At 39.6% G+C, this 27,501-nt stretch overlaps 2 protein-coding genes across 7 annotated transcripts; both read right to left on the reverse strand.

Annotated features, from left to right (window-relative positions):
* Positions 1-499: 499 nt before the first annotated feature.
* On the reverse strand, positions 500-4,667 carry cdca7a (cell division cycle associated 7a). Its single transcript, XM_034128975.1, has 10 exons — positions 4,565-4,667; positions 3,609-3,743; positions 3,384-3,506; positions 3,106-3,300; positions 2,910-2,987; positions 2,608-2,799; positions 2,392-2,520; positions 2,090-2,239; positions 1,861-1,997; positions 500-1,774 (listed from the first exon to the last, which is right to left on the reverse strand). Exons 1-10 carry the CDS (start codon positions 4,583-4,585, stop codon positions 1,741-1,743), a joined length of 1,194 nt encoding a protein of 397 aa, XP_033984866.1. The 5' UTR covers positions 4,586-4,667; the 3' UTR covers positions 500-1,740.
* Positions 4,668-5,705: 1,038 nt separating this feature from the next.
* On the reverse strand, positions 5,706-27,143 carry zak (sterile alpha motif and leucine zipper containing kinase AZK). Of its 6 annotated transcripts, XM_034128738.1 has the most exons (22): positions 27,016-27,081; positions 26,197-26,552; positions 25,736-25,887; positions 25,406-25,595; positions 23,985-24,072; positions 20,212-20,313; positions 19,938-20,003; positions 19,790-19,818; positions 19,058-19,195; positions 17,193-17,279; positions 16,694-16,768; positions 16,497-16,603; positions 13,570-13,705; positions 10,309-10,353; positions 10,195-10,225; positions 9,964-10,103; positions 9,803-9,865; positions 9,638-9,727; positions 7,462-7,578; positions 7,241-7,315; positions 6,973-7,123; positions 5,706-6,797 (listed from the first exon to the last, which is right to left on the reverse strand). In XM_034128738.1, exons 4-22 carry the CDS (start codon positions 25,562-25,564, stop codon positions 6,076-6,078), a joined length of 2,421 nt encoding a protein of 806 aa, XP_033984629.1. In that variant the 5' UTR covers positions 25,565-25,595; positions 25,736-25,887; positions 26,197-26,552; positions 27,016-27,081; the 3' UTR covers positions 5,706-6,075. The 6 variants fall into 6 exon arrangements, with proteins under 6 accessions (XP_033984629.1, XP_033984631.1, XP_033984630.1 ...); XM_034128740.1 differs by lacking the exon at positions 25,736-25,887 and having other exon boundaries at positions 26,310-26,552; XM_034128739.1 differs by lacking the exon at positions 25,736-25,887.
* Between the last annotated feature and the right edge of the window lie 358 nt (positions 27,144-27,501).

Consider the following 27,501-nt stretch of genomic DNA (forward strand, 5'->3'; position numbering starts at 1 on the left):
GAAAAGTCTCCTTTGGGCCAGGAAGTTGTGATTGATCAGTAAAAAAACGCTGCAAAACCCATCAATGTTCTTAGTGGATCATTTAATAAATTAGCATTAAATGCAAAACCAAAGGGCAGTGTACATACTTTACTTCCTTACACCTTAAATTAACCATTAATACATTCTTTGTATTTAGATTGTGAACAATTAAAAAAAAAAAATCAATGATAAATTGACTAATTTAAGCGTGTGCAGATAGTTTAGGAGCAGCACATACAACATTTTAGCCAGGTTATTTGAATCTGTTACCTTCTTAGGGATTGCAAACTTACTATAAACACTGTAGCACTGTTTTACAATGGTTGAAATGTTAATAAACCTCCAGCCTTCATGCTCCCGAACATCTTCAATCACCAGCAGCGTTCAGGATTCCTCCTCCATGTTTCAATAACAGTAATTACAGCTGCCACTGTTCTGGATAGAGTGATGGTCAAGTCAAAGAAAACTGATAACATGATTCAGCAGGGATTAAAGCTTTAATGAACATTTACAGTTAACTCAATGAGAACAAAGCAAGATCCCAATAACAGATATTGCCATCAACAGTTAAGCATCACTCTTCCTGTTAGGGGTGAAGTGCCTAATAAACACAAGCAGCAGTAAAACAACCTCCACCTGCCATTAGGCTGAAGAAGAAATCTCAAACTGATTATTTTTTAAACAGTATCGTATAATCAGTGTCCTGGTGCAGGTCAAATGAAGTACATTTCAAGGCGACGCAAAGGTTAATTTCATGTCATTTCGCGTAGAGTATCGCACTTCTGAACAGAAAATGCAGGCCATAACTCTATTGCCTCTTCAGTGGCACCTTCAACCATTCCTACTTAACAGTGTAAGGCAGAAAATGAGCCAAAGAGACTGGAGCAGAGCGAGAATGTGCTTTAACAGGATAAAATGATTTACAGGTATGAGATTCCCATTAGAGGGTGCTAATTGTTTCCACACCATTAGTGACAGTTATCTAATGAAGGATATTTAACCAGGCGCTGTACTATATCACACAGTTCCTTTCGGCTTAGCAGTGAGAGGCAGTGGACCCCAGAGCCGGGGCCCTTTCCCCCTGCAGCCACCAGACAGAGCATTGGGTCACTTCTGCAGCACATACAATCTAAAATATATCATATGTTGTTTTTACATGTACACTTTTAGCAGATTTACAAATGGCTACAAATCTTGTAAAAACACAAGCATACATTTGCAACTAGAAAAAAAAAAAGGCACAAAGATCAAATTCATGTTAGAGTTGGCAGTGTAAAAATATGTACATTTAAAACAATGTAAGATACAGTATAACTAAACAACCTGATTGTTTTTTGGAGCAATTTGGATGTTTCAGCAATAAAAGAGAAAGATGTTAGGAAAATATAAACATCATTCGTCTTAACACATAGGAATGTTTGAACAATTTTCCTGTTTTGGTCCACCTTAGTGTACAATCAACCAGTCTTAACGTAAAAAGGTTCAGCTCTTTAGAACAGGCAGGAAAATATGAGGAACAATAACAAAACTAGCTTTAGGCTGGAAAGAACTCTCAAAGTGTCTCCTCCAGATGTCAGTCAATGCTCCAAAAGTATGTGAAACATCACAAACGGGAACAACAAGCATTGTGTTGTAATGCTGGAAACACCATGAACAACATTTGGACGGTGCGGAGGTAAAACCGGTCAGAACACGTCAGTCAGGTCCAGGATCAGCACCTCAGTCGGTGCTCTCTTCCATTTCCTTTCTCAAGCTGGAGTAAAGCAAAGAGAATCTTAGTGTTAGAAAAAAATACATTTAAATCTAAATAGACAATCGTTTTTATAGCGCTCTAGTTACCTTTTCAGATAGGCGTGCACATTATCATATCCATGATATTTAGCCAGGTACACCAACACTCCCGTAGCACAGCGACCGTCTCTGGCCCGACAGAAGCTGCAGTTACAGATCCCCCTGCATGGCGGGCACTCCCACTCCTAACAAGGGCAATACAAAGTTAGTCAGACCTTACCAACGCACACATGATCAAATGTGAATGCAACCATGCATGTTTAAAAAAGGTACTCACTGGATTCAGCAGAGCGTCTTGGACCTCCTCTCCGTAGCGGTTACGGAGACACGGGCCGCAGAACTGACCCCTCACCCCCACACACTCTGGATTGCGGCAGTTGGTTTTGGTGTCAATGGTTTTCTGGCGGCACTGGTGGCAAGTTGATCCCTAAAATGAAAGATAATTCATAAATGTCATGGAAAAGATAAGGGCCAAAAAGTAAGATGGGACGAGATTTACAAAACGTTTTCAATTCTAATTTTAAAACTCAGAACTTCAACAACAATGCTGCTCAGCAATACGGTGAATGTGGGACTTACGGTGGAGCTGTTGTACACTTTCTCCCGCACGTTGTTGCAGATGCCCTGCAGCTCCGTCTCTGTGATCTCGTCCACAGGCCGCACCACATGTTGGATGGCCTTCTGGCGGTTGAAGAAACGACGGCGGGGCTGCAAATGAACAGAAATGTATTACACTATTTTCATGTAACGTCAAAGGTGACCAGAGAAACAACCGTTTGTTGGGGTGTGACTTACTGGCTCATCACATTCCTCAAAGAAGCGGCTTTTGCGAACCAGGCTGAACTTGTCCTCGGCCTCTTCCTCTAGAGTTGGGCTGGGGGGTCCGTCCACTTGTGTGCGGGACCGTGTGTGGGGCCGGGACAAACGCTCTGGGTTTCTCCGACGAGCTACTGGCGTCCCCATGGATCTACGAGGTGCCTGTCGAGGCTAAAGAAGATCAAATAGCACCAATTAATACAAACAATGGATAAAGCCCAGTGTGCTCCAGTGAGAAGTGTAAGGTCAGATATGAATAGATTATTGTCAGGGTAAATTACCGTAGTGGAAGCAGACATGGCCATCCGCCTCGGGAGGAGTCCAGGTACTTTGTTCAGCTCTGCCATGAGCTTTGCCAGCTAATACAAATAAATAACAGAGTAAATAAAACACAATAACATAGGAGGCTGTCTAGTGAGAGTTCAGTTCATATAACCAAATGCTGTAAGCAATGGAAATAAATATAGCAAATTGTACCATTTCTTTGTTCTCCTTAATGTTACTGGCTCTCTTGCTCATGAAGGTGTCTTCCTCCTCGGAGTCGGAGTCCTGTACTTTGGTTTGAGCGAGTGGTTCGGACGCCGGCCTCTTCATGCCCGTCTTCTTGGTGGGGAATGTCATGGCAACCTTAAGGATGGTGGACTTGCGGCCACGTCTCGGAGAGTTTACTTTCTATAAGAAAATACAATTAGTGATTAGAGAAAACGTTCGTGCTGCTGGGTGAAGTTTGCAATTTTTTCCCACTATGAACCTACCATGGCTTTCATCTGGTTGTTGATCATGCTGTCCATAAACCCACTGCATGTATCCTCCTCTGATGAAGCCTCAAACACCTTTGGCTTCTCTGCCATCCTCCTCGTGGATCTTAAACTGCTCTTCTAAAAACACAATCTTTAGTTTCAGATGGTGTTGCAAAGACATCACACATTCACTACCTATTTTCTAGGAATAGGAAGACTTTGAGATTTGTTTTTAATTACCGTGTTTGCAAAGCCTCCATCAGAGCCAAAGCTATCACAGCTGTCATCAGAAGAGGATGTCTCCATGGGAACCAGAGGGACGCTGCGGAAGCTCCTCAGACTCATCCTGGTGGATGGAGACTGGGCAGCCATTTTCTACAAATAACAACAACAGGTAAGTTTAGAAAATAGCCTTCTAATAACCAGGTGCACTGAATGGTTTCTCTGGGTATAATGAACTCTATACAGTTAATCTAACTTCATTGTTAAGACTGATATCTCTGACCTCTGAACTTAAATCAGGTTGTTGCTCAAAGGCTCAAACTTCTAAATCAACTTTTACAAAGCTAAAACTTGACTTTTTTTTTGTCCTAAAATGGTCGACGGTAGTGCTACAAGTATCTATTATTCTTCACAATATTGGTCTGAAATGCTCAAACATCTTTATTTGTCATCAGAAAATAGTAATATAAAAAAAAGCTGGGTACTTTTGCATATTTTAGTTTTTTCAATGGCTTGGGAGTTATAATAATTTCCTCTCAAGAATGTAATACAATGATCGACTAGTGTTTCTAAACTAACTTTCCAAAAGTTTGTGACACACCCCTGTTGCAAATCAAACGTTGTAAGCCATGCAACTGGCTGATAGGATATCTCAATAAAACTCATTGATGGCCATCACTGCGAATTAACAAGCAAAGTTTACAACTCAACTTTAAAAAGTTAACTTAAGTTACACGAGGAGGCGGGTGGTACACTCTTTAACAATTTAAATCTTACATTGCCCAAATACACATGTTTGACTACTCACTTTTTGCATGTTTTAAGTCAAGTCAAGTCAGGCAAGCTGGTAACGTTAACCGTTGGTCGAAACGTTCGATTTAAATGTTAAGTGTTCAAGTTTCTAATCATCAAAAAGCTAACCAAACACAATATAGCTGGAGCAAGTTAACACCATTTTAGGCTGCTTTTCTTACCTGTGAGCGGGTGGATGGCATTGTTCTTTTTTTAATAATCTTGGCCGATAAAGAGAGAGAAAGTCAGTGTGCAGCAACAGCTCTGCAGTGAACAATGCAGGACCTGCAGCTGCAGCCAACCACACGCTGTTCAGTTCCCGCGCCACCGGAAAGTCCTGGAAGATGTATAAAATGTAGTCAGCTAGTTTAACAAAATAATAACCTTTTTGTAAAACACTGAGAAACAAATACATAACCAAAAGTAATTTCTAAGATTTGGAGACGTGTTTGATATTTTATTACTAATCAAACGTATACATTTGTGGCACAGTAAAGCAATGATTGTTGTGTGCCTTCCATGTACTTTGCAGTGGCGCGAATTTTTTGTTTGTATATTTGCATGCAACGCGGGTAAAAAGTGAGCTCTTGCGCAACTCTGCCAAAGAGTTCACATGTTTAAAGATCTGACCGAAGTTTAGCAGTCACTTCACGTTAAAGCAGACAGGACACGACTGAATATGACCTTGTCTTCAGACTTAATAAAATGAATATTGTGGTTCAACTTTATGTGGGTTACAGTTGATAAAGGAATGTTTATACGTGGGGAAAGTCAAAAGTGAGGTGTGGGAATTCAGTTTAATTAACAGAATAAAAAGGAATAATAATATAATATAGCACTAAAGAGTGACAACGAAAATGAGAGTAGACAAAAAGAGGTAACATAAAGAGCAGGAAGTGGGGATGATTGAAGCCTGAACATAAGAGCAAGGCTGGGGTGGGGCACCAGGCTTTGCACTTTTGGCTCTGTAATGTACTTTTACTTTTTTACCATGGCACATATGTTAATATGTTATATGGTTTAAGTACACCATATACTTTAGTTTGTTTCCACATTAATACCACCATTAATGTATTTTATGTTTTAGTCTGGTGTATGTTCATAAACACAATACCTCACTTGCTCCAATACTTATCACATACAACCACTATCACCTTTGCCCTGTAATTTTGTTTTTAATGCTCATATGTACTTCTGTACTGCTGCAACATCCGAGTTTCCGACTTGGGATCAATAAGGGCGTTGCCTTATTTTATTTATCATATATATCATGTTTTATTTCTGCACCAAAAATAAAAAAGAGACACACAACAGGGGCAACTCAGAGGTTATGGATTTGAAGAAATGAACATTTATCATGGGTAAGGGTGTCAAAACATTTCATTCAATTACATCAGATAAACTGGGCTGATAAATAAAAAATTGAAAATATGCATCCACCACACTGGGCGGCATCTGCTATATATTAAAAGGTGGGAAGTGAAGTGAATTGTCGATTTAAAACAAATAATTAATCATTAAATCAACCTGCCAGTTTTTAAAAAACAAAACCGTATGTTTATATATATATACATCATAGGCATCAGTGGGATTCTCTTATAACAAGCAGTTCATTTGTGAGTATATAAGCAAACATCATTTATATGTAAAACCTTTTTATGTTAAGAAGGTGTCAGTTCATGTGTGCCACACATTAGGTTCTCCCTCCAGCACCGCCCCCTCCCCTGCCCCCCCTTCTCTGTCGACCTCTGACTTGTTTATTCTCCTGACGTGGTAATCTTTTCTGTCGCTCCACTTTGATCCACCCTCCATCGCTGGCTTTGGCCCCCTCTTTCTCCTCACTGGGGTTTCCTGTCACAGACGATATACCTGGTATCGTGGAGGGGCGGTTCTGTGGTGTGAAGCTGTAACTGTTGGACCGTGGCCTCCCTGGTTGTCGTGAGGTTTTGCTGGTTTTATTATGAATATAGTTATCTCTTGTATTGGTCCATGCATGGCCCCTACCCTGCCCCCCTCCCACACTTAATGTGTTGCCAAAATAGCGGTTTCTGCGGTAGTCGTGCACCACTCCAGCGCTGTGCGGCCGCTCTCGGTCCCTCTCTGAGGCGCTCTCTGACGTAGTGCTGGACGGGCTGCTGCCCTTTGACCCCAGATGGAGCGAGGAGAGTTTGGCTGACAGGCTGGTGGTTGGCGAAGAGCTGCGTGAGTCAATCCAAGGAGATCCACGGGCCCGGTTTGGAGAGCGTCGCACAGCTGCAGCATAAGAAAACCCCTGGCTTTCATGTGCAGACAGGAACTGAGGCAGAGTGCGGGCTTCAGAGCCAGTGAAGACATTCAGAGCAGAAGTCTTTTTCAGGTTTTTCTCTGTCATCAACTGCCTCTGCCTTACATTATACATCCACGTGGGATCGATATCTAAAAAGTAAAGTAAAGCATTGATTTAAAAAAAAATTCCATGTATTACACTTTTCACTAACTTTTGATATCGTAAAATGAGGTAGTTCTCTAGTCTAGAGCAACCATGTTTATTTTTCCAGCAGTGAAATCGGTTGCCTTGCCAGGTCTTTAGAGCTATAAATATAACAATTACCAGGGTTAGACTTATCCGTAAGGGTCAAGTCGATGTCAGCTGATGTTGTTTGTATGACCAGCTCCACAGTCTTGATCTCGTCTTGTCCACCACTGGGACTCCACACCACTGGACAGCTGTGTCTGGTCGACTTTGGTGACATGACATCATTCTGACGTCAAAAAAGAACGAGAATACAGGGATATTTTATGTAAAAGTGTGCACACTCGCATATGATGCATTTTCAAATTCATATTTTAAATGGCTATTGACTCACATTCTTACTCACCTCATAATTAACTGTGTAATCCACTTTCTGGTTCTGCTGTATTCCAACGATCCATTTGTCCATCACAAAAGGTGGCTGCAATACATTGGGATTAGTTAAAAAAATCTGCTTATGGCATCTACAATACCCCTTTAGATATAATGCAACCAGTTAAGCCAGAAACATAGACACCATTCAGCATTTAATAAAACACGATTAGTCATGTGTGTTTCTGACGACACCTTAGTCATCCGAAGGGTTTCCACATCCTTCCGGTTGGCATTAAAGATGACATCTTTGATGTAGGTCAATGCAACATCATCTCCATCAAGCTCCAAGTACATTTTCCATTTGCAATCCTTGAAAGAAAAAAAAAGTGGTGAGATAACGTATGCCTGGTCTCACTCTGAGATATCACCTGATCGTATGGAAAAGTTTATAATTGAAGTGTTCTGTGTGAAAAACTTGGATACTCTTGTATATAAACCAACAGCACAACCTAGAGGTAGTTCAATGGTAGTGGCAGGTTACTAGCCACAAAGCCTCATATTGTGGGGGGAGGACAGAATTGATAATATATTATAAATAAATTGAAGGGGACAAAAATCAAGAAATGATATCAAAAACAATTAGTATGCAATATTTAAAGCATTCTGAAACACCTTATTTAAAGAATACATAATGATTCAATTCAGTTTTTTATAAATAAATTGCATCTGGTCCAGAAAAGAGAAATGACCTTGGTTACAATATGTAAAGCATTGTGAAAACACCTTATTTAGAGAACTGATTTTAATAGAATAGAATCAGTATACTTATGCCTCAACATTGCAGAAAATATTTTTCACCATTCATAAAATTATTTTTGCTATTGCTACTAACAAATGACGATAGATAATATTTGATGAAAACATTGTGAATTCCTTGTCAAACTCTTGATGTTATTATTCCTGGTGGGATCCATAATTCATTTCTCAGGATATAAGGGGGAAGGTTTTTTCTCATGATTTGCTGCATGCGGCATACATCAAATCCTCACTAGGAGGCTTAAAATCTGAACAATTCCCCAGACCTCCTCTCCTGCATACTGAATGCTGACGAAGCAGTAATGAATTTGGCAATCCCCAAAAGCCGGCCACGAAGCCACAGGTCAGCGCTTAACCACGAAGGGTTCATGGCACAGGCCAATCCATTGTGTAGTGATCACAGAGAAAGACATCAGAGGAGTGGCACTAACACACTCGTCTGAGGAGCCTTCGCCCTCTCCTGCATCGTCCCCAGAGGCTGGAAACGACTCAAAGGCGAAGCTCCGGCAAGCCGCTGGCTCAGAAACACACCAGTGGCCCCGCGCTGGCCCGGTGTCGGCACTGGACGCTCGCACCGGGGCTCCCAGGTCCATGCTAGTCTAATCACTCCAGCAGAAACAATGTGTGGTAATGATGCCTAGGACCCGAGTGCGTCTAATGACAACTCATACATAATTCAGCACCTTTCACTTGGCTGCACGGTGATATCCTCATTAGTAGGGGACCCTCAGTGGCTGTCAGATGGTGGCCGCACAATCGCAGGCCCTCATTTTGTCTTTGAGAAGTGCAGCTGCTTCCATGACATCGCCAGCAAAGAGGGGCGAAGAAAAAAAATGCAGTGCGGGTTTGTTTTATTTAGTGCAAAAAACCTTCCAGTTTGTAAAAACAAGGCTGACACGGAACCTGACACCAGGCAGGGGAAAATAATTAGCTCTCATTTTCTCAGCCTCCTGTTTCCTTCTCCCTGCTGTGTTTTCTACCCACTAAACCACCACATGTCAGAAGAAATGGGAGGCAATTAGCAGGCTCGTTTCAGCCCTGCCGAACACACTGAAAGAGGACTATTTATGATGGGACAATGAACAGCTGAAAGATTAAATAACGTTTGCCTTTTAAAAAGAAAATGACTTCTGGCTAAATGGGCTATTTTTGATTAAATTCAAACAGCAAGTGAAGAGCCACCCTTTCTCCACAGTTTGAGACCCTAACAAAGGGCTGCGAGCTAGTCGAGGTGGATGTGCTACAAGGCTGAGAATGAAATGTTTATTCATCTGGTTTTATGCATGTCTAGTGATGCCTTCAATGGTCAGTGTAACAGCCATCATCATGAATCCTCAACAACAAACAGCTTCAATACAAGGAAGCTGCTTCAATCATGGCAAAGACATGATCTGTACATCCATTTACAGATGAACAATTATTACTAAACGTATCGAAGATTATAATAATTAATAATCAAAGTAGATACAACATTTATTGTGATTTTCCCTAAATGGTTTGTTTGTCCTTTACAGAGCAAAAGATGAACTACATCTGATGCTCTCATCTGCAGAATATGGTGATGTATTTATTTTGTGTGTGCGTACACGCGAGTAATTCACTACAAACTTACAGAATTCCCTGTTCCTGGTTTCCAGTGGTATCCAAACACCAGCTCCAGATTTACAGCTTTACTCTTCTCCACTTCCTTTTCCAGTGCATCCTGGGAAAAAAGGGGGATATGCATAAAAACTTGCACAGAAAACTCCATCTTAAGATAAGGACGAAGCTTATATACCTTGAAAAGAGGTGGGAAGTGGACGAACCCCATGTAATCATTTGTTAGCTTTTCAATTTCTCCCTGCCAAAGAAAAAAGAGAGAATCACTTTATTTCCAAATATCAATGAGCCTAAATTAAATAAATAACAGTCGTTTTTATTGGTGGATAACTGCCTTGCCTTAAGGTGCATGACATGACCTTTGGACTTGACCCCCATGTCCCGCACGTCGTTTTCTGTGAGCAACAGCAACATCTTTCCAGTGATGTGATTTTCTTTAAACAGGTCGGCATACAGCTGCATGCCACATGGATCCTCCCCTGAGGTGGGAAAAGGAAACAGCCAATGATCAAACAAATAAAGAGTGAGAAGATGTGAAAGTTGGATTAAAGAAAAGGTAAATAAACAAACCTGCGCCAAATATTTGCTGCATCCAGAAATACTGAAGGAATACAATGGATATATATTAGTTTTAATAGTCATACTGAAAATATAAAGCTATGAGGTAAATACAAAGATACTTACCACATGCTCCTCTGTCCATGTGTATATGTCAAGGGTGGGCAGCAGCTGCATAAAAACAAAAGACAAATAGAAATAACAGCAACAGAATATGGATAGATACAGACAGTTTGAAACGTGTGTATTCATGACAGACATGTTTTAAAGTAAAAATCACACGACTTAAGTAAATGTTATTAAAATGGAAAATAGGCATGTTTACCATGTCTGCAAAGCCATTACTTTTCCGGTTATTGTGCTGTGCGATTAAGAAGATTTGCCTCTAATGGTCTATATCAAACCGAAATGTCCATCTGACTGATCTAACGTGATCTGTTTGAATGATAAATCATTTATTGCTCATTAAATGTAATCAGGCAGAAACTTGCCAGCCAAAATAAAGATTTCATCATTGTGATCATAAGACTGGTGTGTAATGACAGAAATAATGCAATGGAAAATTGAAGGAAAGACGACTAAATGAATGAGTAATCTCCCATTCACTGTCTTCTTCCCACGACATCTGATAACAGCTCAGATTACGAGCTGAATGCCGGTCTCAATAGACAGTCGCTGCCATACATTTCAGTGCAGCCCGCCGCCTCATAAAGCGTTTTCCGCCTCCTCTAGTGCTGCGGTTCGGAAGTAAACAGATTCAGAAACACTCTGCCGCTGCCAAAGTCTCATTGGAGGGACTTAACATCACTTTTCAAGCAGCATATTGTATTTCACAAATGTGCTGCCACGCTTCTTTCTCAAAGAACTATCTCAAATTCAAAATGGGAAGCACAGTTTTTGTGTTGACGATATGTGTGTGCAATCTGCAGGGGAAGAAAAATACTTTGAGTTGGGTTTGGTTCACACAATTCTGCCCCCATGTGGACTAAGTGGATGATGGGTAACCAGACCATGAAAACAGGGTGTTAAAAGTGGTATGAAGTTAATATGACTAGAAAAAGCTCAACATAAATGAGTCATGAAGCAATATATTTTAGAGCTTTTTAAAATCGTAGCAGCCATGATCTGTTCTGTCATCTAACATAAAAGGTTAGATAATAACAATGCAACATCCTTCTCATGAAACAGATGGACAGAGAGTTTAAAGAAACAGATTTATTGACAAACAGTGAAGGATGTAGGAAACAAAGTCACATCAAAAAGCTGCTGATTATATGATTTAAAGTGTGGAGGCAAAATATTAGTGAAGTGTCTGGATTTCTCACAAGGAAATGTTAATATTGCTAAGAGTCTATGTTAATTGTTATGTCTTCTGGTCTAGTGTGGATAGAGTACAGACAATGTTTGAATAGGAATATTAGCTCATGGCAGGAAGCTAACAAGCAACAACACAGGAATACAGAGGATTACATCCTCATGAGACTGACTGATGATAACAAGCAAAGGGGACAATTTAATGGGCTATGCTCAAGGAAGCATGTCCTTCCCCCAGATGAAGCCTAATACCTTACTGAACAATAATGCTAATTTGATTGAACTCTACTGTAAAGGCAGGACTTGAGGCTTACATTCAGTTACAACGAATAGTGTTATGCTGTATGTAAATTGTATCAATAAAACGTAATTTTTCTATTAAAATGTTTAAATTTAATGCAGAAACATTGCTTCCTTATTTTTTAGGCCTAGAAAGAAGCCTGTCTTGAAAAGTAAAAAAGTAAAATAAGGTATGAAGCTGACAGTCTCACAGCAACGTCCCTCTGCTGCTGTTTTGAACCTGGGTCAGTCATTGGAAAAAACATGTGCTTTCTCATCCTGGTAAGAGACTGCGTCTCAACAACTGCACTCCACCACATCCAGAACAAATTGGCCAATCTTAATGTCAGCAAAATGTCACTTCATCATAAAAGCCTGGCCTTCTCTAAGCAACTGGCTCACGTGGCTCTTTCTTCACAGCATGGCACTACACATCCGGTACATTAGGCATATGGTCAATTACATCAATAATATCCATAGGAGGAGGGCGACAAATATATTCTATAATATCTTTCTGTGCAACATTAAGCGATTTCCACGACTACAACGTGAACATAGCAGAAGAAATAGCAAGCCAAGATATGTTTCCTGGCGTTGCTTATTGAAATGATGGAATTCATCATGACTTAACAAGCAATTCATTACAAATAGTGCTTCCACAACACTAATAATGGATTAAGGGAGATTACAGTTTTTGACAGATGCAGCTGTGGCAACACGTTTGGAGAGGTTCATTCACTGTCGTCAGACCAAGTGAAGCGTCCCATCCCCAGAGTCATGTTGATTTTGTGTCCTTCTCTGACACTGCTCGACACGGAGGAGTTCTGCCTGGCCTGCATGTTGACCTGCATGCCCGAGTGCAGGACAGGCCGGCCAAAGTCCAAGGAAAACATGTCCTCAAAGCCTTTCATCATGGAGTGCAGATTCACCTTCTCGTTACCGGAGGATGTGATCTGACATGACATCTGTGCACTGTTTGATTCCTCCGTCTTAGACTCATAGAACGACTTAGCGCTTATCTTTTTTGCCACAGGGAAGAAGAGCTGAGAGCCAGAGACAGGTGTACAGAGGAGGGGCACAGGGGTGACAGAACAGAAGAGAGAGTAGAAATGAAAAGGAAGTAAGTAATCAGTTTCAAACCAAAAAATAAGACTTAACAAGAAAAGTGGACAATTTTAGACCCAAGCCAAGAAGAAAACTTGATAGTGAAGGAAAGTTATTAAGGAATCGAAAAAGGGGAGAATAGAAAAAGAAAGAAATACAGGAAATTATTTCAGTGTTCTTGATTTAAAGATGTTTAAAGTATCTACACTGTGCACTACTGTGGCATTCAGTGATATGATTTTGACAAATACACAAAGTGCAAACAAGGTCAACAAGAATACAAGCTGTGGGGTTTGTGCGTGCATCTGATGCAATGCAAGGAAACAAAGGCAAACAGCAATGCTATGAACTGCAGTTCTACAATTCTCACAGTTCAATATAAAATCTATGGTGATATGCAGCATTCACTCCACTCATAATGCATATGCAATTCATGGACAACCATGCACCATCTACATGGAGTACTGCCAATAACAAACACTAATCATAATGTGCTTTTCCATTCATTTGTGATTCCACACTTTTTGTTTTCATATTATTGATTTCTTTGAGTCTCCCAGAGGAATATCAGGAGAATTGTGTGACTCTCCAACGGTATTGAAACACAGATGTGAACGTCAGTGTGAACGTGCTGCTGTGACCACAAGGTGAAGGTGGATGAAGGTGAAGAGGAGATAAGGAGGAACTCACCGGGCTGTTGGACTGTTCGATGAGTTTGCGCTCCCACATCTTCAGACGGCGCTCCCGCTCCTTCAGCTCCTGCTCTTTGGTGCTCAGGTCTCTCTCCAGCTTCTTCAGTCTCTCAAGTGTAGCTTCAATCTCAAACCTGCAGTATTCAATAACAGAACAATGTCAACAATTCACCAAATATGAGCTCAAGCACACACCAGGATAGAGAAGAATAGAGACTACTATTTTCAATCAATATAATTATGAAACAGAAAGAGCAAAGTACACATTTTGCATGTTGCGTCAGTTGTGAATTCAGGCCATTTTTATATAAGTTATACAAGAAAGAGTGTACTATACAAAAAACAATATGATAGTATACAGAAGTGCTCATACATAGTCAAAGTTGAGTTTCCCTGATGATGATTTTTATGCCATCAATATCATCTGCCAAGATAATTCACTTTTTTTTTTTTAATGTTGTTTAAATTGCTGGTGCAAATTCACTACAGAAATGTACTTCTGTTTATGTTATGTTTTGATTTGTGTCTTTTGTGTAGGTTAAATAGGCTGCAACTGCATTTCGTGGAGCAATCCAGTGGTGCAAATAACAATAAATGATATTTGTATCATTGATCAATTCAAAGCCTTCACATTCTTTATAGCTGCATCATTCCCTCAAATGTAAATATAAGATTTCTTTGGAAAGTTTGGGATTTCCACCAGAAGTTAAAATGAAGTAATGTGGGTTTGAACAATGTTTGGCTGCACAGCAGTTGTTTGTAATACATGTATCACTGGTAATACAGTGTTGTTCAAGAAGTTAAGAAGTTTAAGGCCGTTGGATTTGTTTACAAAAAGAAAATATTTAATGATCACCATTCTTACTCACAAAACAACCCAGTGTAAAGAAAAGAGGAGTAAACAGAGAATTAAGCCGTGGCGTATACCAACTCTACATTTCAAACTGAAAACAACACCATTGATTCGTTCCATTCAGAAGGTTATTCGTTTTTGTCTGAAGCCTTGAATGGAGGGACAGGGCAATGCCTCGTGTTTTCTTCATGTGGGGGGGAGTTTGTTTGGCCCTGCAGGGGGGGCTGCACAGTGGGTCGTGGAAAGCCATGCTGAGCTTCAGCCCAACAAAAGCTAAGTTCTCACACTTTCTGTTCATAAACACATGCAGCCCAGGCAGGAAAGCCCATCCTGACTCCACCCGGCCCTCCGGCCCCCCCACCCAAACGCTTCCCACTTCAAACAATTCCCACTCTTGCTCAACTTCCCAAAGCATTTCTTCTCCTGCCGCCCACTTTCCTCACAAAAGTTTTGGCATTTCCCATGAACACTGAAGAATTAATTTGTCTAAAAACCTTCTTATCCTACTAGTTGAACAGGGAAATTACAGCTCTGTATTCAGCTCCTAAGAGGCAGGTTTTGATGATATTAAATAATGTGACTCTAATATTTATCTCTTATCCAAATCATTAGATCACACTATACAGGAATGAATTTACTGGCGGTTATATCTGTTAGACATAGCAACCATTGAATTGTATCAGCTGCTTTGACAGCACACTCTCAGAGCTAGTGCTTGACCTTTGATCAAACAGTGTACAGTGCAGTGTGTCAGTGCCAGGACTCTGACTCTGACATAAACCACTGACTGTGAGGGTAAATTGTGATTCTCACTGTCACTGTGAAGGTGTTTAGGTCTGCAATAAGAGCAGCTTAACAGTAAGTGTGTATTTTCAAATGCACAGACATTCCCGGCAGCCTCAGCGTTACTTTTGGTTTGGAGCTAATCAGCTAATTCTAGCATGGTAAACATTAAACCTCCAATGTTTATCACTGTGAGCATGTTAGCATATTGATCAAGGCTCAAAGCACTGCAGTGCATAAGTGCAGTATCTTTGTACTGCTAGCCTAGCTGTAGATATTTAGTGTTATTATACTGTGCATATTCCCTAGTATAGCTTTTCTATCAGTGTTGGAAGAATTTATTAACATATGTCTCACTTAATTATTGCAGCTGGTCGAAGTGGTACTTTTTAGCTTTAGCAACAAAAATGAATCATAATGTATCAGTTGATTTATATTCTTATAATGAAGTACCTTTGAAGTATACTTATGTGCATTATTTGAGTAAATATACTTAGTTACATTCCACCACTGATTCCTATACTGTGCACCGATATGGATTTGAGCCAAGCACTTTAAACTGACAGATATTGTTTAATTTAAAATACAATATTGCTGTGTAATGCAAATCAGCTAAATAGAAAAAAAGTACAACAGATCGCAACTCTCTGAGGTCAACAGATCATCTCTCCATCCGTTTTGGTGAAGCTACTTCCTGCTCTGATCCCCTACAAGCCTCCCTTTCCACTTTCTGCACGCTAAGCTTATAGTATCCAACCTCTTGAGCAACATCTTCTTTCTGTGCCACATATTCTCAGTGTCTGTTTTCCAGCAGTGAGAGTCACTCCAACCTGCTCCACCTGCAGATGGCTGCCTGGACATGCTGCCGCCAGCACAACTTCTGAGGAAAAACCTCGGAGCACAGACAAGCCCCGCAGAGAGGCAGACAGAGAATAAAGTAACAGCTGAGACTCAGGCTGTGCTGAACATCACCAAACCTCCAGCTGCTCATACAACCCAATTAAACACTTCTACTTGAAAAAGATGGTGATTATTTTTAGGGCCTTATGGGTAAAGAGAGGAAGTATATCCAGATGGATGATTCTTTGGAGGTTTTCATGCCTTTATGTAGTTATCAGTGTAATTATTAAAGATCTATATGCACAATCTCAAGTCCTTTTTTGTATTTCACGGCCCCCATCAGCTACATTTCCACATCATTCACTAGAGTTGCACATTTCCTTAGGCTGAGGCAGTATATTGGTGAAAAAGGAGAGTTATAAATACATTTACTGGGCTGATCACATTACCTCCATTCAGCCTTGTTGTGAAGGAAAGAGTTGCACTGTTGAGGAAGTTGGCTGTCATTAGACATGGACTCCAAAGTAGAGAGGATCTGCTTGAACATTGGCCTTTCCTGAATCAACACACAAACATTTGCTCAGTATGATTCAGATGGAAACATACATGAGTTGTTAATTGCCATGTTTCTCAGCGGATCACTCACTTTTGGCTCTGTTGCCCAGCAGTCCTTCATGAGCTCTGCAAAGCTGGAAGGACAGCCACTGGGGATGGTTAGCCTCTGAAACACACATAGTATGAGGATGAGCTGACTTTAAGGAATATTTGGACATTTTGGAATATTTGCTTATTCACCTTCTTGCTAAGAATCAAAGCAAAGACAAATTAACCATCCAACCCATCTTCTCAACTAGCTCTTAAAATTGCATTACCCAAAATGTTGAACAATTTCCCCTACAAGATATTTCACACTTTTAGACCCCATGCACAGACAAATGGTCTGAATGGTCTGAATTCAGCTACAATGATGTAAACAGCAGCTATTCCTCTCTTTACTGTGTATACCATAAACATAGCATAACCACTGATGAACCAAAATATTGATTCATTGTGAAGCAAGGTTTATTTGTCTGGACCAAAATGATTTTCAACTTCCAAGAGACAATACTATGTTTTTGTATATACACCCGTAATCACACACATACCTCATGCTTCTCCACAACGAGCCAGGCCACTTGTAATCCTTCCAGGCCTTTGAAAGGTATTTCACGGGTGAGCATTTCCCAAAGCACCTGCCACAGAAGTGAAGAGCCAAGGTCAGCTATCAGGAGAACTTATAAAATGATACGCATGCCAGTATTTGTATGCTTTGTCAACAAACACAACATCATCTTTTCTTCTGTTTTCCCCACTGGGTTGGTTTTCTTACAGGAAAAAAGTCTAAATACATAAATATGGCTGAGCAGATAGGTGGTGTGTTTTTTTGTTTTTATAGCATGTATGTAAACAAATATTAGGAAAAACACTTTTCTGTTTTTCTTAGAGGCCAAATGCAACATACAAAATAGACAAATAGAACAATTTTATATTTTGACAAGGATTAAAGGCAGCCATGATTTGTGGCTCCCTTGATAATTCAGGTGCTTCTCAGTTGGTATTCAGCAGTGTGAGAAATAACAACCTGCGTCAACATCTTTAAAGAATTAGATCATGAAAAGGTGAAGGAGAGACGTTTTCCAAACACCCAAGGGCTCTACTGTACATGTGCTCCGTATTTCTGCGTTTGCCAGCTGCCTCCTATTACATGTATGTATTCTATAGAAATAAGCTCATGAAAAAACGGCATATTGCTGTAAATCTGAAATATTTTTGCAAAACCTCGCAATGATAAACACTGTTTAAAAAAGTAAAATCCTACCAACTGTTTATATGACATAAAATGTTTTTGTTAATTCATTAAGATTTATATCAGTAATTGACTCTTGTATAATAAGGACGGCAGTTCTTTAGCACATTAAAGGTGGGGTAGGTCATTTTGGAGAAACCAGCTCGAGTGTGCTAGAATTTCAAAATACACAACCGGAAAAAATCTAAAAAAATGACATACAAATTACAAATCTAAATTACATACCCCACCTTTAAGTTTAACTTTTTGCCATGAAAAGAGTTTCAAGAAGCACAAAGGCACACAAGGTTTCTAAGGCAAAGCAATGCAAAGGTCAAAATAACTTCTGTTATCAACAGAAGGAATGCAGAAATGAAAATATAAGTGGAGCTGGTGGACTGGCAGCTGTTTTTAAGGCATGGGTGATTTGGCATGAGTGAAGTGCAATTTCTACGTTTGCGTTGAAGAAAGAAATACAAATCATTATTCTCTGTATATTTGTCTTTTAGAATCTCAAAAAGCTCTACAAAAATGTACAAAGTTACTACATCTTGAAAAAAAGAGAGTGGCAGAAAAAGTAAATATGCTTTTGACCGGAGGCATGTTTAATCATTTCAACTGCTGTCCCCAAATACAAATGAAAACGAAATGATTGATATTTTATTAATTAACTCACTTGTTTGTCAATTTTTCATTCTGTGATTTGCTATTATGAGGACATTTTTATCTGAATTTAAAGACACTATTTGTTGAATCACTTAAAAGGGAGTGGCAGAAATCAACCAGTATGCACCAAAAATAAATAACCTTAAGAACTGTTCAAACTTATCTTAGTCGAAATATTCTTCATCAAATGTTCATCTCAGGAACTGAATAAAGAAGTTAAAGGTGTTTTTTATTAACTAACGGGGCTAGTACTACATTAAAACTGCTTGTTGAATAACAGACTTCAACTGGGTTTGCCTAAATAGATAGAACCTCTGAAACTCGATTTTAAACTCGTAACACATAGGAATATTTTATCACAGAACCTACTCTTAACTATGAGAACTTAGAAAGCTGCCCTTAACACTTTACATCAGTCAAATTGTTGCTGGCTGGTAACAATGTGCAAAAAATTGCTCTTTAGAATGAAAAGGTTGTATCATAGTTAAGAGAAAACTGCTTTCCCCTCTTGTCACTCACCACACCGTAGGAGAAGGTGTCACAGGTCTCGGACACAGGCAGACTCTGGATCACCTCCGGAGCCATCCAGGGGAACGTGCCCACTAAGGACATGTGTGTTGTGTGGGTCAGGAACTTGGATGCCCCGAAATCACAGATCTGAAGAGACGAAAACAGAATTGAGATTGCAACATCGCAATTAAATCAAAATGTTTATTATAGTTTATCCATAGAACAGTGTTATTATTATGCACTCATAGGCGCTAGGCTGTAATAATCTGCAAGTGTGCATCTGGTGGTGATGATGGTGATTGCAAATACTACAAATGCTGGACGTACTGTACTGTAATCACTTCATTAGGGCCTGGACTCAATTGATATTTCTGTCTCTGTCTTTTGGCACACTATGCTAGTGTTTGAGTTCAGAATATGGCCCTATGGTACATCATATACATACAGAAGCTGTTTCAAAATCAAATTGTATTTTGTGATGAGTTTATTTAGCCCCTATGGTAAAACACATCATTTAATGATGTCAGTGGTTTCTGGGACATGCTAGGTTAGTTACTGCCCTCTTGTGTCCATACGCTGTAGGTACAAAACAGACCACTATGTCATGCTCATATTCTTTTAAAATTCTGAATTAAAAGTTGAAATATTCAGCTGAAAAACACTTAATTCGGGCTAGCTTATTGTGCAGCAAAATGTATCTAACATTAGATTTCCAGTGTATACGCTAATATGAAATCTTACTTTTAGAACCATGTCTCCTGCCACAACCACTGAAAGAGAAAATAGGTTTTAAAAGTCAGCCAATAAAGTATGTATTCAATTTAAACAAAATATAGCATTCATGTTTGTACCAATGAATATGTTTTGGACACACAAAAAAATCCATTACCATTCCTGGACTTCAGGTCTCTGTGGATCACCTTTACAGGGGCCTCTGAATGTAAATAGTGCATTCCTAAAATAAGAAAATAAAGAGAACATCAGAGGACGATCAACAGAAACTTAAAGTCATAGATTTCATAGATAAACTGCCCTCTTTTAGTACAAATCATGCAAAAAGAAAGGTCTTCAAATAATTTCTGAATACAAAAACATAGTTCTTGGTACATTTTTAAGCTGTTATTTCCTAATATAATCAAGAAATGGTGTCACATTTACAGTACCTCTGGCAATCTCTGCAGCCCATGTCATGATCTGCCCCATGTCCATGTGCTCACTCTCAGCGCTGGACAGGTAATCGTACAGCGACCCACCACTCGCATACTCTGTGGAGAAACGTGACCATGTTTAGGTTTGAACAGTTTGTGACGGTGAAATATCTTACAGGTACTTTACTGTTCTCTTGAGGTGTGACATTGTACAAATGAGTGCAGAATGTGGGAGCATTATGAGAAAACAATTGCAATTTGAAATTCAGCCAGACGACTCCTGGATGCCAGCTGACAGTGTCTTGTTTACAGATTGCTCCTGTCACTGACTGGCACTGTGGATTAGATCAATGTATCACTGCTGAAACTGAACACTATGAGCCGCTCTGCTACCTACTGTAAGGAGCCCAAATGTTATCAACTCAAACACAAATCAATAGTCTTTCTTCTTAGATTAGTTTCTAATGCAGAGCAAAAGGTGTACTTTTTTTGTGTTCTCTGCAACAATGTTTGCACAATTCCCCTACGAAAACTGTCTAAAATGTAGAGATTAAGCTTTGATTATAAGGAAAAATAAGTGGAATAAGTGGAATCTATCAGAGAGATTCTATGAGGTAAAGTACCTGAATAAAGATAAACGACCACTATCATACCAGCCAAACCAACAGGAAATCCCTGTTTGTGCAGAATAACCCAATCATATACAAACATGGAGTGTAAACATGCACAGGCGCCAAGACAGAATTACAATTAACAATCATAAAATACACCAATGTTTTTATTATTATTGGTCAGGACTGCGCTTTTTATAATTTGCATTGTATCAAAAGCTGTCTGAAATGCAAACTAGCCCACCGTACTTCACCTCAGTGAAGACTTGTCTGCTTCTGCATTTGGCACTTAAACACAATCATCCACATTCCACAAATAACATAAATACCTGTGGCTCTGTTGTAAACCGCACCTTGTTTATACTCTAACTCTTCGAAGAGAATTAGCCTCATGTCATAGGGGCTTTTAATCAAATCGTATGGAACAACCAACAGCCTTGCAGTATATCTAATGTCCCTTTACCCCAAAACAATAACTAACCTTAATTCATTCTGTTTATGAGGCTGCTTAGTGACAGCAAATATATTATTACTCATGCAGGTTAAGAGTCAGAAAGGTTTCTCAGATATGTTGTAAAGAGGAAGCTGCCCGGCCTGATGCTGTTATCAACAGATAGAGGACATTTATAACGGAGCTGATGAATGTTGACATGGCATGGTCAGGATAGCCATAAACATTTGTTCCTGTATCTAGCTGCTAATTAAATTCTGCTTTGATAAATAGAGACACCAACCAACAGACCTTTCTCTTTCACAGCTGCAAAATACTACAGCGGCTACTGAGGTTTTCAATTGTAGTTATCACAACTTTCACTTAACTGATCATAATTTCAGTTTTTTATACTGTTTTCTCAGAAAAACAGCTATTACATAGAAGGTACGTTTTGCCTGACATTTAATTACAAGTTCATACACTAGGAGATTTTATCTTCTGCTCTCAAAAAATACTTCTTCCTGTGCAGAAAAATCGGTTTGGTTGTGTTGGCTCAAAGCAAAGGAAAATGCATCAAACACTCTGTACATATCTGAAGAGACAGCAGGTAAGTTACCTGGCTTTTGCCTAAAAGTTCAAGCGGATAAAGAGGATATTCAGATACAGGAAATAGAGCGTGTGAACCTCAGATGGGAAACTCTTGAGAGAAAGCAGTTGCAAAACGTTGCTACAGTGTCCTATTTCACAAGGTGAGGTTTCATAATTCAGTCATGCAGCATTTCAGTCTTCTACCACTCAATAAGGATATGACTGTATGCATGGTGGTGGGGGAAAACAAATCCCAGGTTAAGGAAGGAGGTTAAGGAAATTACTTTCTCCATTATGTGATTTTAGTCATGCCAACATGATGAGTCACACAGGAAAACATTTCAGTGTGTGTGCTGTGGGGAAAATGTGTATCCTTATGTAAGTAATAAGAACTACTGGCCTAACTTTAATGAAACTGGGAAATATGGTTTAGCATGGGCCAAGCAGGAGCCAAGGCATTTTGAGCTGATCAGCATCACAAGAAGGATTTATAAAAACTATTTTATATTCACATTTTACCCTTCCAAATAGCTCAAATCAAACAGATGAAGCCATGTTTAAAGAAAAGAGAGTTTGTGTAATTGTGAACCGTATTAATACAAATGTTTGTTCTTACAGAGTTTGAATGAATTTAGTATAAGATAGATTCTGTAATTCTGTAACGTAAAAATGCCCCTGTTTGTTATGCTCTCTTATTTATCGGTTTCTTTGACGAGCAGAACAAGAACATATTTTATGAGTTTAAGCTTCGCTGTGGGATGTGTTTATTGTCCACATGATGAAAGGAAGCGATACTCTCTGCTCAGGATGTGAGTGAGGGCTGCAAAGACTTTCCCTAACAGTGTGTTCAACTTTTCGTGGACAAGACAATACAATGATATGACCTGTGGCGATTAACAAGGTTTCCAAACAATCCCTGAATGTCACACCCCTCGAATTATGGCACTGTCAAACAGGAGTGGTATTTTGTTCTTCCACAAGAGGCTCAGAAGTTCAGCCTTTGATGTAGAGTCAGTAAACATGTTAAGAGCCGATAAAACAAGCTTCCTACGTGTAGGCTTAGCTATCTATAATACACTGCTGCTGTAGGGCTGCGTGGTGGACTTTCAACGGCGGAGCTCTGACGTTTCTAAGAGGAGTTTTGCTTTTTTCAAAGAGAAGGAACTCTCTTAATTTGTGCAACATCAAATTAAATCTCAATCACATATAGTGCTGAAATAATTGATTAATTGACAGAAAACATAAAATGGTTTGCGGTTCTGAGACGTTGGCATTTGCTGATTCAAATAATTGTGAAATAAATCTTTCTGCTTTTGGACGGACAAACTAGAAATTTGATAACTTAGGTTCTGGACATTGTGATAGACATTTAGCAAGTCATGTATTATATGTTTTTTAAGCCAATATCCCCTTTGTCAGACAGTTGACAGTGAAGAGGCAGGGAGTAAATAAGGAGAGAGGGAGAGGGGAGGACCTGAAAAAAGGCATACGCCTCTGTAAAGTTATTGACAGATTAATTATAATCATCAAAAAAGTAATTGGTGGTTGCAAACCTTATTACATATACTATATGCTGACTGTGAGGTCAATTATCTTTAATTTGGGTCATCATCAGTAAAGCAAACAGCATATCAACACTTATAGGCAAAACTGCAAAAAGGCAAATTAGGAAACTCTGCACAAGATAAAAATATAAGCAACAAAATTGGTGGTCTGAGATTCAAATGTGGAGGTGTATCAATACAAGAGAAACATCTAAATGAATGATTTTACAGTACAAAACACATGGAACAGGAGAAGAAAGAGTTTAAATACAATAACATTTAAATGACATGTCCAAAGTATAAAGAAAGTTTGTGCAGAGGCATTGAGGGCCTCTTGCTACATGAGCTGTCTCAGCCTCTAACCTAAACAAACAAAACAAACAGGGGCCCACAACTAATGTATCAATGTGTGCACTTCCTGAACTCTCTGGCATTCACTAATGCTTCCATAGAAACCTCTGCAGCATTCAGCAGTGAGCAAACTGCAACTGATGCAAACAGATTCAGTCGCTGTGTTTTCCATCATGATGTATCTCCATTGTACATTTATTGAGACTACCTGTATTTATGACAAAGTAAATGTAAAAGTTTATGAGTTTAAACAAATCTTACCAGTGACGATTCCATAGTTTGGAGCCTCAACAATTGCACCATAAAACTGGATGATGTTACGGTGGCTGAGGACACTGAGGATTTCCGCCTAAACAATAAAGACACAAGTGGGAAACATCACTGAAACTGGTTCATGATTATGGAGGTAGCAAAACAAATGTCTAAACATTATTATGTCAGTGTTTAAAAAACTAGAGTCTGCAGTAACAATTTGTGCTACTGGCCAGTGGTGCTTTCAGCTAAATACTAATGTCAGCATGCTAACAGGGTTATCATTACCATGCTAACATGCTGATGGTAATGAGGTGTCATTTTACCATGTTTCCAATATAAGCTTAGGCTGTTGGCATTTTGTAACTAGACTTGAGTCTGTTGTGATAGTTATCCGTTTTCATGTATTTAGTCATAAAACGTTATGGATAAAGTGACATTTGGAAATGGTATGTGCGCTGTATGGTTAAAGGATTGGCTTAAAAAACAGGACATGATGGTTTGTATCACATTTCACTGACAATCAATCCAAACGTTTTTGATAAACCTACATTAATGTCAACTTCATAATGATGCTAGAGGATAAGTCACTTAATGTAAAGGTTCATGCTCTGGGAACTGTGAATATCTGCAGCAAATGACATAGAAGTCTATACAATAGGTGTACAATATGAAACACAAATGTTAACCTCATGATAGTGCTGTAGAGAAAGTCAGGCTATCACTAATGTATTCACCCACTTTCTATTAATGTCTGTACATGTGTATGATGGACATGCATGACATATTTTACTTAATTAGACCAGTGGACCGACAGACAGACAAGCCATCCATAGAGCCGTGCCACTATCACGTGAATATAAAAGTGTATATAAATATGTTTTAATACAACATACTGGCCCGGAAAGATAAAAAAAAAAACTATTCCTAGAAGGAAGAGAAACCTGACAAAACCAATTCATTTAATTGTAGCCAAACACTGTAATTAACTGAAAGAATTGGTTGAATGTGAAAAGATTACACTATTATTTTCACTGAACAATCATCTCTCCAACACTTGAGTGAAGTTGAATGGATATCTGTGATCTTTTACAATTTCATAAAAGAAACCATGATTCACTTTCTGAACAGCCTATCACACATGTAATACAATTTCCGTGAAAAGATTTCAAAGATAATTCTTTTTTTTTGTCTGTAAGACAATGAGCCTGAGCTTTCAAAGTGATCTCAAGAACAGTCCCTGCTGTAATTGGGCCAAACACTTTCTTTCATTTGGCAATACTGTTTCTTTCGTGGAGAGGGGGTGTATAATGACCATGAGTGATGGGTATAGAAGTCACCACATCCCTCTAAATGGGGTAGCAATTAAAATGATTACTACACTGACAATTAAAAAGTGTATGAAAAGCCCAGGCAATTATGACTCCTACCTCGTTTTCAATCTTGAGCAGTTTCTTCACCGCCACCTCTTTGTCCTGGGAGATCCACCTGGATCGGTACACACTCCCGAAGCTGCCGCCGCCACAGTTCTCGTAGAAGAGGATGTCATCGAACTTGATTTGCACAAAGGAGGCGCTTGGAGACAACATCTCATAATGACACTAAGCACCAACTCTGCTTCTGAGGAAGGAAGGAAGTTTGGTTCACTGAATGGTAAAACAAACTCACTCCTGTCTCCTGCTGTGCAAGACGCTTCAAAGAGTGGCTTCACTCTGGAACAACCCATTAGAGAGAGTGACTGCAGGCGAGATGAGACTGACCCTCTCCTTTCTCTGCTCCACACACACTCTTCATCATCAGTACCAGTAAGCAATGAGCTCAGGGTCCAGGCTCTGCTTGTATAAGGCTGATGGCATGCCTGGTATGCTGTGATCATGCAGACCAAAGTCACACACTATTCCAGCACGATCTACTGTGTTTGGTACAAATAAGGCCACAAGCAGAGGGATCAAAACAAATGGACAATCTCTGACTGTTTCAAGACAAAAACAGAATAACCTCATGTTCTCTAAGCCCATACACGCGGTATTTATATAAACCGGGGTTAGAAACATAATGCTTCCAAACTGGAGTCCACACAGATTGATTATCATATCCTTTTGTCCGGCGGTAAGAGCATAAAAGCATATTGTAAGAGACATAACTCCATCATTACAGGAAATTGTAGCTCTTGTATTGTTCATGGGTTTCCTATTTCAAGCAGAGCTATTAGGGCTGTTACCTGGGTCTTCATTGGGATTGCAATCCAGCCCAGCGGGAAATGCCTCCATTGTCACAAAGGGGGGCCATTGCTCTCTGCTCATTTACTTGTATGCATGCTATACTTAGCCTCACAGCAATCTGCTCAGTGGACCGGCCCACGGTATTGTCCGTCCACTCCAGAAGCCAGGGTTACTGGGATATGGTAGCACTCCTGTGCTCCTTCCTGCCAGTTCTCACTTAATAGCAAACACTGCAACAATAAAGGCCTGATAGCCATATGTCAAACCACAGGAAGTCACTGTAATCAAAACTAAATGAAAAATAAATCACACAAAGCTGGCAGATAGTAGGCCTACCTGTCAACGCCTGTTTCACCTACAAAATCAGCAACGGGGTGATATTTAATCACAGATGCATCCACATATGACAATCTTAAATAATAATCAATTATACAGTGCATAGTGGGATTGATAATGCTCTTAGATTATTGCGAAATCCTGCATGACACTTTTTTTATAAAGGCAAAAAGGTAGCCTACAGCAACCATTTCACAAAATTGCAAACAGAAAGAGTTTACTCTATCAATAATAAGGAGAAGTGAAAATGCGTGCAGTTGCTGTCACTAGTATTATTATTAGTATGAGTACTTTTAGGAGCCTTGAGTAAACACAGATGTATGTCTAACACTCAACAGCCTAAAAGTAAAACTGCACAACATTCACGTGTAGGCTTACTGTACATTATGAACTAGTCTACCATAGGACTCACTGTCCCTTCTCACATGCCCTAAGCTACCATGTTAATAATGTATAACTTCACTCAGTGTAAACATACATACCGACAGTGAAGCGTCTTCAGGGCAGCTCGTCGTCGGTGCACTTTACAAACAATCAGTAGGAAAGTGAAAAGTTAGGAGTTCCGGGAAATCTCATGTGACGTTTTTCTGAAGCCTCCTCTCACTGCGCGGTGTTTGTTGCACAACTTCTACCAGCTGCAGGCAACACAGACTGGAAAATACATGTTTTACAGTCCAGATCCTGAGGACAACAGCTCCACCCGCCGGAACAAAGTGAGAGGACTCCCAGCTCACACCATGTTGTTGTTATTCTGCACTGTCCCGGGACGGTGGTGCTCCATCTGTGGACCGCGGACCCATTGGAGTTCCCCTTTAACCTTTGTGCTGTGTTCGAAAGCTGTTACCGTTCATGGTGTTCGCGGGTCAATTTTGACCCATGATTTATCTCAGTCCAGAACACTCCAAAATAATGACTATCATCCAATATTGTTTTAACTACATCATAACTAACTTATAATGCATTCATAA

This window comes from Trematomus bernacchii, unplaced genomic scaffold, assembly GCF_902827165.1.
Source record: "Trematomus bernacchii unplaced genomic scaffold, fTreBer1.1, whole genome shotgun sequence".
NCBI classification, from domain to species: Eukaryota; Metazoa; Chordata; class Actinopteri; order Perciformes; family Nototheniidae; genus Trematomus; species Trematomus bernacchii.